Source organism: Heptranchias perlo, chromosome 15, assembly GCF_035084215.1.
Source record: "Heptranchias perlo isolate sHepPer1 chromosome 15, sHepPer1.hap1, whole genome shotgun sequence".
NCBI lineage: Eukaryota > Metazoa > Chordata > Chondrichthyes > Hexanchiformes > Hexanchidae > Heptranchias > Heptranchias perlo.
The window spans coordinates 34786482-34798941 of record NC_090339.1 but is presented as its reverse complement, the minus strand read 5'-3'; the positions used below and the strand labels follow the sequence as shown (position 1 = coordinate 34798941).

Genomic DNA, 12460 nt, shown 5'->3' with positions numbered 1-12460 from the left:
AAGTCTGCATTTTAACAGGTTTAACTGAACTGAGACTCCTACCTGGTGGAAAACTTTTGATTTGAAAGATTTTTTTCCACTTTGAATTTGTTAACCTGGATGAATTTACCTGAATGATGATAAGAAACTATAGCCGGGATTATTTTTACAGTGGCAACATTTCAGGGCTGAGACGTCCGTCTCTCCAACATCACCGGAATCCATTCATGGCGGGCTCCCACTGGGATTCCCGCTACCAAAAGAGAGACTGCCATTACCCAGCTGTGAAATCCTGGGAAGAATAGGTTTGTCACAAAAACTACTGGCTCCTAAATCGTACTCATCTGACCACCAAAGATGCTATAATTATAGGCATTCTGTCAAAATAGATGTAGATTAGATGCAAGAGCCTACTTGGGTTTTGGTGACTATTTTTGGTCAATTACCCAATTTTTTTTTTAAAGCTTTTATTTGCTCAATCCATTGCATGTTATGGACTAGTAAGTACCTCTAGTCTTAACTGAAGCTTCTGTTTGATAAAGTAAAGTAGTAATAAAAGCAGAAAAAGCTCGAAATACACAGCAAATCAATCAATATCTGTGGAGAACAGTCAGCCAGTGTTTTGGGTTCATACCCTTCATCAGAACTGAAAGATTAGAGACAGACAAGCATATTACTAGGATCAGAAAAATGGTGAGGGAAGGGAAAACATATATAAGGAAAATGTGAGAAATTGAAAAGTTGGGGATAAGGTTTGAAATTAATTGGTTTACGTTTTGGGTGAGGGCAGAACCTTTGACGGAATACGATGCAAGCAGTGGTACAAGATCATTCTTTTATCTTTGGAGCTGGTGAACCTGCTTTATTTTGCCGGCATCTTCTATTTCAGTTTCTTACTCGTCTTTAATTTCAAATCTGATACCAAGATTTTTTAGTCTCTCCCACTTTGCATCAGTAATTTGGATATAGGGCTAGAGGGAATGATGTCCAAATTTGCAGACAAAACTAAAATAGGAGGCATAGTAAATAATTCCGAGGAAGTTCCAAGGAGATATTGATAAGATGGTAGAATGAGCAAAAAAGTGGCCGATGGAATTCAATGTTAGTAAATGTGATGTTGTACATTTTGGTTTAAAAAAAATTAAAGTAATAATTATACGTGGCAAGCTGGGTGATGTGGAAGAGAGGGATTTGGGGGTTCAGGTTCACAAGATCTTAAAAGCAGCCCCTCAAGAGGATACGACCATAAAGAAAGCTAATGGAATACTGGGTTTTATATCAAGAGGTATTGGGGATAAAATTCAACTTCAGTAGGGGTACAAAATGGGCAGTAACAGATTGGACACCCGTTATACAACCCGCCCAATTTTCCTTTCCATTCAACAAAAAGGAAAACGGGCAGGATGTATAACAGGCAGCCGATCTGCTACCTCCCATTTTGCGACCCTGCCAAAGTTGAATTTTACTCCCATTGAATACAAGCGTCAGGCTGTAATGGTGAATCTATTTAAAACCTTAGACTACAATTGGAGTAGTGTGTCCAGTTTTAGGCTCCACACTATAGGAAGGATGTTGAGGCAATAGAAAGGGTACATTGTAGATTTATTAGGATGCTGGCTGGTATAAGGAATTACAAATACAAAGACTTGAAAAATTAGGGCATTTTCTTTAGAACAGAGAAAATTTAGGGGTGATCTGATAGAAGTGTTTAAAATTATGAAGGGATGGGACAGAATAGATAGGAACAGACTGTTTCCATTGATTAAGGGGTCGAGAACAAGGGGACATAGATTTAAGATTAAATGTAAGAGATTTAGGACTGAGTCGAAGAAACCTTTTTACAAAGGGTTATGAAATGCACCACAAGAGCTGGTGATTAAAGCAGAGACCATGCAACATTTTAAAAATAGGTTTGAAGGGTGGTTGAAGGAAATAGGAATTAAGGAATATGGGAACGGAGTGGGCACATGAGATTAGGACTACTATTCATGTGGAGGATAAACACCAAAATGGATTGATCGGACTGAATGGCCTGTTTCTGTGTTGTAATTTCTATGTAATTCTTGCCTCCCACTCCCTTTGTTTCTTTAATGTCTTTTATTTCTTTAATTATGTGTGTTCTCTTCCTTGACTCAATTGATCTATTACATCATTCCACTGACACTTTGTTCTTCATATTTTTTCCTTCCCCCTTTTTGACAATATGCTTGTCCATCTCTTTTTTTGGTTTTGATGGTGTACATTCTGAACGGTCAACTGTTTGTGTTCTCCACACATGCTGATTGACTTGCTGTGTGTTTCAAGCAATTTCTATTTTTGTTGCAGATTTCCAACAATTGCAGTATTTTACTTTCTATACAATAGTAATATTTCTGTTTTCCACAGCTATTGTACAGGGAGATTCATTAGAGGAGATCTACAACAAAATTAAGCAGGTCATTGAAGAACAATCTGGTCCCTACATCTGGATTCCTTCATCTGAAAAACTCTAAACATGCCCCAACGTTTAGAGAGAAGATATTGTTGGGGGGAAAAAAATCCTCCTTTTAAGATATGTTGCATATCGAGTTTTATCTTTCTCATTATGTTATTATGAATCCTCACCGTCGCTGTGGCTGTTTCCATACTGCATGGTTTTTATGGAATTCCATCAAAGACATGGAAATGCACACCCGAGTATTTTAAAGAACATCTTCAGGAAACAGGACCAGGATTGGTAATGACTTTGTACGTTTGTATTACCTGAAGATCAGCTGCGAGAGTTTCATATGGACTAAGCGGTGGTTTTAAAGAAGAACCAGTGTTCACAGGGGATTCTGTTGGTACCATTCCTTAAAAAGGATCTTTCTGAAATTTCCTAATGCAGATGGGTTTGAAAGGAGAAGAGAAAACCACTATACTTCTCTGTGATTACACATAACAGCGCTTTTAAAGACACACGTTGTATACAATTCCTCATCTCAGGAGGAGAATGAAGAGAATGAAAATCGGAAAAGAATTTTAAATCATGATTGTGGTACTGTAGATGAAAATATAAAAGAATGATTTTCAACATATTAAATTGCACATTGTTTTACACATCAAAACATGGTTGTCTGCATGGACATTTTAAATTTTTTTTGCTGTTTTTAAAAAAAAATGTGATTCCAGTAAGAACTGAGCAGGTGAATAGTAAACAAAGAATATGTAAATTGCTCAGATTGATGCTGTTCACATGTGGCTTTGTACGAATGAAATGTTAGAAATGTATTTTTTGTCTTTGTCTAAAATGCTCTATCTCTCCCGTTTTAGTGAAATCAATCATTCTCCTTTGAACAACTGGATTTAATTTCAATTTGTAGTGGTCAGGAAACCTGCTTTCTACATCACTATACAACTTAATACTTTTACGTAGAGAATCACAAATCAGATCTATCTTTGTCAATACACAATGTAAGTCCTTCGTTCCTTTTATGTATTTATATATAAACATATTGTTGCACAATATTTTTCCTTAATTAAGGAACCAAGATAATAGCTGGATTTTCTGTTTTGAAGTTCCCCAAATGAAAGTAAAACAACCTAATAGAATGAGGAAGATGTATGTTGTAACCTTGAAATTCTGTGTTAGCAACTGAGCCAGTTGTTCTACCTACAAAGCATGAGGGACTAGGATAGTTTGGCTTTCTTCAAAGGCAGTATTCATCTTGTGTTTTTTGAACTGATTTCTAAATTGGGCAGAATGGGTGCAAATCTTTGTAGTGATATAACAATTCTTACTCTTTTACAGAGTTCTGGATTTTTTTTTTTGGGGGGAGGGGAAGTTAGCAGGGGATACAAAATAAAGGTTTATTTGTTAGTGGTAAAGACATGCCATTGATGCTTGAGATGCAGGATGTAATTTTTGAAATGTTGCAAACTACATCTTCGGACATTAGTGATCATTCTTTTAAATAGAAAAGTAAGTATGAAAAAAGTTCAAGCTCTTAAGCTGCCATAGTTCCCCTTGTATAGGTTCTTCTGTTCATCTTTGAGACATAACTTCTATTACTGGCTCCTATCTGTCACTGACCTTGGTTTTAAAATAAATCACAGTGATCATTGTTGCAGTCCCTAAGATATCAATGTTGCATGTAAAATCTACAATTATTTATACATATATTTAGTGTAAATAGTTAAGCTGCAACTTTGATCATCAAGGAAGTTATCCAGTAGATATTCCCCACAAGGTGACTGTGTCAACACACAAGTGCAGTTATCCCTAGTCTTTTATATGGACTACTGTATTACGTACAGCTTTTGTTACCTATTACACTATACTGCAGTGTTATTTTCTAATGGTAGTTGGAACAGTATAGCACAACAACAAAAGGGATAGGTAGATAGGAAATATTGCTGAATGGATTGAGGGTTAGACAGGAATCCTTGCTTGGCTTCCTTTTTTATTTAGTCCAATTCTCGTATAATGACAGTCTTAAGATATTATTTCAGTGACCAATATGTAGTAAATGATTCATATCTGTATAGTTTTGGGCAGAAGGGGAGATCAAGTGCCTATGTTGTAACGCTGAAGGCCATTCTGCATTGGATTCATTTCCCCTCTGTAGTGTGGCACAGCAGTATCTTTTGAATGCTCCACTTTGTGGTTGGGTTTTGCTTCCTCCAAGATATGCAGATTACAGGAAACGGGCTTTATATTTCAGGCTGTGATTTTTCAATTAAGCATATTTTTAACACTCAGGGTTTCCAATGGAGTAACTTTGATAATTGGCCCAAGCACAGTAAATATTTCCACTAGTAGGGTGGGGCTTGTGTGCCTGTTCTTAACTAGGCCAAGTCACTGTATATAGTAATAGCAATGAGGTCAGATTGGAGTGCTGACTCTCATTTCATGAGTAGAAGGATTATACTTACCAAGACATTGCAGATGGACTCTATTGACCATTTTCCCTGTATTTTTTGTAGGGTGAAAATGTTACTTCCATCACAAAAACTAGTCATAAATTCCTCGCAAAGTAGATTAGCAACCAAGCAGCAACATTGAAATGGACTAACATTTTGATCCATTTCAGTGGTTGTCTTCAGATTTCTACACTCTTAGCCAGTCATGCTTCCACAGTTCACATTTGCTCAATATTACTAGGTGATTATGGATTATTGGTTGGGCAGAAATTGTCATAGTAGCAAAATATTGAAGTACACTAAAGACCAATGTGGCAGATAACACATCCCAGTGAAATGAAGCATTTTGAACAGAGAAGACAGTAAATTGACAGGGTTTGATGGTACAACATCAGGTTCTGAAAATAGGAAGTCAAAGTCCCTGAGCAAAATGTAATTCTACCCAATAGTTAGTAAAAAAATGGGCTCCATTGATTTTTTTCCTTTTAAATTTTTGTCTTTTTTTCCTTCCATAATGAACAGTTAGCTGTTGGATTTCCACTGATTCCTCCCAGTGATCCTGATAAATCTGTTCCTTTTTAGTATCTCTTTTTAATTAGGTATTTGCATCGTTGAAACCAGTATTCATTTTCTGTTATTTTTTAAATAACCATGACTTAAGTTAATTTATCTGCCCCATTTGTTTAAAATTTATTTTGCCACAATATTGAATACTTTAATGTAAAATTGCATTTTACCTGTCATCTTTAAGTGTTACAGACCCACATTATTAAAGTTACCTACAATTCCACAGTTACTAAGTTCAGTGGCATTTGCTTCTCCTGCACCCCTCCCACCCAAACCTGCACTGTGCAAGCCTGGTTTGCTATGTGATCGCCAAGGCCTAGGAAATTACACTGTGGTTAACGTGTTTGTGTGAAATTACTTTGTCCATTGTGTTAACAAACCCCTTTATTTTAAAATAAACATTGCAGTGTAATTTCTAAGCTCAAATGTGCTGTGTATCTGCTGGCCTGCTCCAGTTGACAAGGATTATTTTTTTGTACATGCACAGTATTTATTCAGGCAGTGAAAAAGTTGTTATAAATGCACAAAGGAAGAAAATCATAGACTCCACCTAACAGGCCAGGAACGTATTTGAACACCCAGGGCAAAGAATACTTTTTTTAAAAAATACATGGAAATTAAATAACTAGTAGAGCAGCAAAGTTTAAACTAAACATCATGGTAATAGGAGGGCTGCCTGTCTACTTCAATTTATTCTACTTTGACCACTATCTGCAGTACATAGTGACAGATGGGAAGGAAATTCAGTCCTTAAAGAGAGAATCTGTTTTTAGGCTGGAATTTCTAACCTAGCCCAATCTTATTACAAGTGCAAGGTCTTTTTAAAAAATGATGGAGAAAAGGAAGTATTTTATAACTGAAGTCATGAGACAGCGTTATTTATACCGCACAGTAAAGTATAAGCTGTAGAGAATCTATTTTAGAAGGTTGAGGTAGTTGTAAGTATTCAAAAGTGATATTTTAAAATATTTTAGCAGTGGTGCTTACTGCACTGTTGCAAGATTTTTTTCTTTTAAGCTGAGGAAATATCAACAGATTTATTTATTATTATTAGACTGGGATCACAGTATATTTGACAAATTCCCATAAAACTTACAATTTCTGTGGCCTGTAGCTTTAAAAAAAATGATTGGAGATTCATCCCATTTCTGTCATCACTGCTCAATAGTTCTACCTAGCTAATATTCAATACAATTGATTCAAAGGGCTAAATTCTGCACAGTCACAGCATTTATGAACCAGATTTTCAATTACAATGAGAGGGAGAGTTTGAAAAAATTTAATCAATTGAATTCTTAGTGAAATGCTTAAGAATAATGATGGTCTGATTTTTGGTCATTTCGAAATGTAGCCTACACAGAATGTCACCAAATAACACATCTTTGTCGCTCTGCTCTGTGCAGCAAATGATGCTGTTTAGGTTGTAAATGGTGTGGAATACTGTACCAGGATTGTTATGTAAATGGTGTTGAATTCTGTACCAGGATAGTTCAGGTCTAAGTAGGACCTCAACTGCCACAGGCAGGCCTACAGTGAGCATGCAGATTCATTTAGTGTGGGCTATCATGCTATTGGGAATAACAGAGGAGGAAAAATTCATGGAGTCATCAGTTTTATTCAGTGCTTTTCATTATTATGTGCAGACCAACACCAAGTGTGCAGGGATCACCAAGGGCCTGAAAGTACAATGTAGAAAAATAATACCTGTATTAGTAACACCTTTTTTCTTAGTAACTGTGATATATTACTTACCTTTGGTTGCTGTTGTAATGAAAATTCACTTACCGTTCAGGTTCAAACACATCATTAGCTTTTATTTTATTGATGTATGAATAGGCAAATTAACGGTCTAATGGATTAGCGTACTATACACACATTCAGATGAGGTATTCATAATGGTCTGTAGGGGCTTCAGTTCTATATACACACACTTATTATGTTCAGATCAGAAATTTGAAGGACAGCTAAATTATAGTTGGTGTGGGATCAGTTTACTGTCGTGTTCATTTTTGTGCCCAGCAGAGTAAAGGCTGCCAAAAAGGTAAACTGCAGCCTGCGATTTCAGTTCTTGGGCCATAAACATTGTGTATTCTGTTTAAGGAAATGTAGCTGTGGTTGGGAACTTCCTGTGGTAGATTAGTTGTCCTGATGCAGCCATCTTTTCCCTGAGTTCTGCAGTTACATGTAAATGGTCTGATTTTTTTTAAAACCTCCACATTGGGATTGGTTCTCTGCAATCCAGGAATTGCAGTAAGAAACCTCCTCGTTACAGATGTAGAAGAATTTGTTATATACCCTTTAATGCATAACATTTCCCTGATTACATTGTGTGGAATAACTTTAGGGTTCCAACTGTTGGAATAGTGGCAAATCAAAGGGAATAACATTTTATTCCTGTTTATTTAAAAAATTATCTGCTCTGGATATAAAAATAAAACCATTTACTTTAATTAAAATTGAGTTAAATTGTTGCTGTCTCTATTTTCAAATCCTCCCAAAATTAGCTGAATCCAGCATTTACTTATGGGTTACTATTTACAAATATAAATGTAATCTTTCCTTCTTCATTCCTCCCCTCCGCCCCCAAGTCTTAAGCCATCAACCTGCTGAATAAGCAGTAATTATCAACAGCAGGCGTGTCCAAACTACTGTCTGGGCTACTGACAATCCAACCCTCAAAGCCCTGGCAATTCAATGCTATATGGGTTTATATTTCATATCCATTGGCTAGTCCTATTTGAATTTTATTAACCTGAACATAGGGAAAGGGCTCATAGTGCTGTTGCCTCATTGGTGGATAAGTCCCAAATTAGAATATCAAGATGTGTTAGTATCTGCAACTTAAGATCAATGCAAATTAATGGAAACATCGATCTAAACTTTGTCTCAAAGTTCCACAATACACAGAAACAAAAAGCTTGGACAGCCTGTTCTCCAGTTAAACAAAAAATTGGTGTGCTTTAATACTCTCACTCTGTAATAAAGTTAAGGTAGAGTCAATAGCAAATATTATTGCTTACAGACTGTTACAATTTTGATCAAAATCAAAGTTCCCCTAATGGCTCAATGCACACTAAATGTGATATTAAACTACAAAATGCCAGAAGGTCTCAGGATTGATTCCTAGTCTGTGTTGAGTTTGCTGATCTCAGCAAGAACACAGGTTGCAATTGGCTTCAGCATCTCTAGGTTTGGGAGGCAAAACAGCCAAGGTTTCTGTTCTCGTTTGCTGTATAATGTCCCCTGCTAGAAAGTGCACATGTGGCACCATTGGATGAGGATAGGGGTGGGCTGATGTGAATAATGCTACTTTTACAAGGCACCACTGAGGATGGCATCTGTAGAACTGTATCCCATCAAGTGTTAGCATCTTCAAGAATGGAGGAGAGCAAACTGGAGGAAAATTAAAATCTAAGCAGCAGGTGTCTAATGGTAATTGATCAGATTCATTTCCAATTGCCCTTCTGACTACTGTATCTCAATTATTAATAAAACATTAATAGATTTGCATTTGCTATCACGAGGAGGTTCCACTGCTTTCACTATAAAATTGAATTTTTGGAAATGTTAATTATGTTTGGCCTCTCTTAATAACCATCCCATCTACAACCACCCCTACCTCTGTAAGGTCCTCAGTGTCTCTGCTTCTCAGCTTTGTGCCCATCTCTGCAACCACCTGTTCAAATCCTCTCTCGTTTCCATTCCACCCACAGCACTGAAATTGCTATGGTCAAAGTCACCAGTAATCCTCCGTGCTTGTGACCATGATACGTTACCTCACCTTGTCCTATTCAATCTGCAAGCTATGATACAGTTAACCAATCTATGCTCTTTCATCATTTTGCCTCTGTGGTTCGACGCCAAGGGCTGCTCTCGCTTAGTTACACCTGTCCCAGTATAGTCATTAGATCTCCAGAAGACCAATAGTTTCTTCAACTGCCATCAGATAGTGACCTTTGGAAAAGTGCAAGGTTGTATAATTGATCCTCCTCATTCAGATGCTAATCCCTCAGAAACATTATCCACAGATAGGGGGTCAGTTTCTGTATGAATGCAGACAATAACCTGCTTTATCTGTTACCATGCCTTGATTCCATGACCACCTCTAATGTCATACTGTCTATCTGACATCAAGTTGTGGATGAACTAAAACCTATCCCAACTAAACACTGAGAAAACAGAATCTATTCTTTTTGTTCCTGCTAGAAACTGCCTCCATCCTTGACTCCAATGCGATTTCCTCCTCCGTGGCTATTCACACAGGCTGAACCAGATGATACATAACCACTTATTTTACTTTGAGCTGAGTTTCAAACCACAAATCCTATTTGTCACCAAGATCACTTAATTCCACTGCTACAACAACCTCTGCTTCCCACTCACCTTCACTGAAACTTTTAGCCATGCTTTAGTCACAAGATTCAATTTTTTCAATATTCCCCTTTTTCAGCATCCAGAAGTATTACACAACACAAAGACCATCTCATCCATAAGTCTCCCACCCGTCCCACTCATCCATCTACCCTGGCCTCTACTGGCTCCTTGTATGCCAATTCACTGATTACAAAATTCTTGTCCTTGTTTACGAATCTCTTCATGACCTCACCCCACCCAATCTCCACAAACGTTTTGCCTCTTGTCCCAGCCCGTGCACTTTAATTGTCCAAATCCAGTGTACCCTTTCCTCTCACTGTTTAGCCATTGGTGGTAGAGCCTTCAACCACCCTATTCTCTGGAGGTCCCATCTTAAACCTTGCTGCCTTTCTTCCTGCATTTAAAAGCCTTTTTGACCATGCCTTTGTTCATTTTTTCTAACTGTTATGTTACTGCTTGCCTATGTAAAATACCTTGGGATGTTTTATTATATTAAAGATGCTATAAAAATGCAACTTCTTGATCTTGCCACAGTCTTCAATGAAGTTGATCACTATGTTCTTCTCCACTGCTCTTTTTAAGTGGTCTACCTCCAAGACACTGGTGGCATAGTGGCACTAGCTTCTCTTCGCATGCCTGCAGTCACCTCTGGTGTGCTTCAAGACTCCATCATTAATGCCTCCAACTCCCCATTTACATGCGGCCCCTCAGTAACATTAGCACAAGCATATGCCGACAATATCCAATTTTACCTCTCTGCCATTACCAGTAAACTCACAATTATCATTCTGTTGACTGCCTATCCACAATCTAGTTTTTAGCAAAAGGTTGCCTAAACATAGGAACAGGAGTAGGCCATTTAGCCCCTCGTGCCTGTTCTGCCATTCAGTGAGATCATGGCTGATCTGTGACCTATTGCCATATTCCCGCCTTAGCCCTTAATACCTTTGGTTAACAAAATTTTAAATCTGAGATTTAGATTTAACAACTAAGCTAGTATCAACTGTCATTTGCAGAAGAGAGTGCCACACTTCTACCACCCTTTGCGTGTAGAAGTGTTTCCTAACTTCACTCCTGAAAGTCCTGGCTCTAATTTTTAGGCAATATCCCCTAGTCCTAGACTCCACAACCAGCAGAAATAGTTTTTCTCTATCTACCCTATCAGTTCTTCTTAATAGCTTGAAAACTTCGAACAAACTACCTCATAATCTTCTAAATTCCAGGGAATATGACCCTAGTTTGTATAATCTCTCCTCATAATTTAACCCTTGGGAGTCCAGGTATCTTTCTAGTAAATCTACATTGCACTCCCTCCAAGGCCAATATATCCTTCCTAAGGTGCGGTGCCCTGAACTGAACACTACTCCAGGTGTGGTCTAACTAGGGCTTTAACAGCTGTAGCATAACCTCTACCGCCTTGTATTCTTGTCCTCTAGATATAAAGGCCAGCATTCCATTAGCCTTTTTGATTATTTTCTGTACCTGTCCATGACATTTTAATGATCTATGTACGTGGACCCCTAAGTCTCTTTGGACCTCCACTGTTTCGAGCTTTTCACCATTTAGAAAGTACTCTGATCTATTCTTTTTGGTCCAAATTGGATGACCTCAAACTTGCCTACCTTGAAATCCATTTGCCAAAGTTTTGCCCATTCACTTAATCTATTAATAGCTCTCTGTAATTTTATGCTGCCATCTACACTGCTTACAATGCTGCCTATCTTTGTGTCATCGGCAAACTCGGATATGTGGCTCTCTACCCATCATCTAAGACATTAATAAGTACAGTGAATAGTTGAGGCCCCAACACAGATCCCTGTGGGACACCACGAGTCACATCCTGCCAATTTGAGTACCTGCTCATTATCCCTACTTTCTGTCTCCTGCCACTCAACCAATTTCCTAACCAGGTCAATAATTTGCCCTCAATTCCACCAGCTTCAACTTTAGCTAACAGGCTCTTATGAGGGACTTTATCGAATGCCTTCTGGAAGTCCATATAAACAATATCCATAGACATTCCCCTGTCCACTAAAAGGAGTAAACTTACCAAGATAGCCCCATTTTGGGTTGTGGACAGGTAAACACGATGTCTGGTTATTCAAAAAGACACCACATCTGTTCAAAACATTTTTTGATCTCTGTGGGGGCTGAGAGTGGCTCTTAAAATGAGCCGGTCAAGCAGCAGAAAACTGCAAAGGGAGTGATCCACCATCCTGGCCGGTAGGATAGGGTACAGTGAGATTATGCCTTTAAGTTGAGTTGCTATGTTATATTATGAGCACAGGAACAAACTGGTCTATCCATTGAGAAAGCAGCAAAGGAATCTTAGATTTGGTAGTGTGTCCTAACTCCCCAATAATTTGTTCATATTTCAAATGGGCACCATATTAAAGCTCAAAGAATTCCTAGTTAGACAATGTGTCAATGTAATAATAACAATGATTAGTGTCATGTGGATAGCAGATGTTAGTATGTGTTTTGTGTGTGTTTTGGGAAATAGTATTTACTGAATGTGTTAGTAAAATCTTGGGATAAATGTCAACATAGCTAGAACTTTGTGTTTAGGTCAAGCACAAAAGAGTTGCTGTAGATGTATCTTGACATATCTGTTTCAATTTGAAAGATTTAAATTGAAACCCAAAAAATTGCTAACATA

At 37.7% G+C, this 12460-nt stretch overlaps 1 protein-coding gene across 2 annotated transcripts in view; it reads left to right on the top strand.

The window, feature by feature from the left end:
* Positions 1–10316, top strand: part of LOC137332993 (disks large homolog 3-like) — a 97990-nt gene extending 87674 nt beyond the window's left edge. For both annotated transcript variants that reach the window (XM_067997056.1, XM_067997057.1), the window contains one exon: positions 2365–10316. In XM_067997056.1, coding sequence (XP_067853157.1) covers positions 2365–2471 — 107 coding nt within the window. In that variant the 3' untranslated portion in view covers positions 2472–10316. The remainder of the gene's footprint in view (positions 1–2364) is intronic.
* The last annotated feature ends 2144 nt before the right edge of the window (positions 10317–12460 follow it).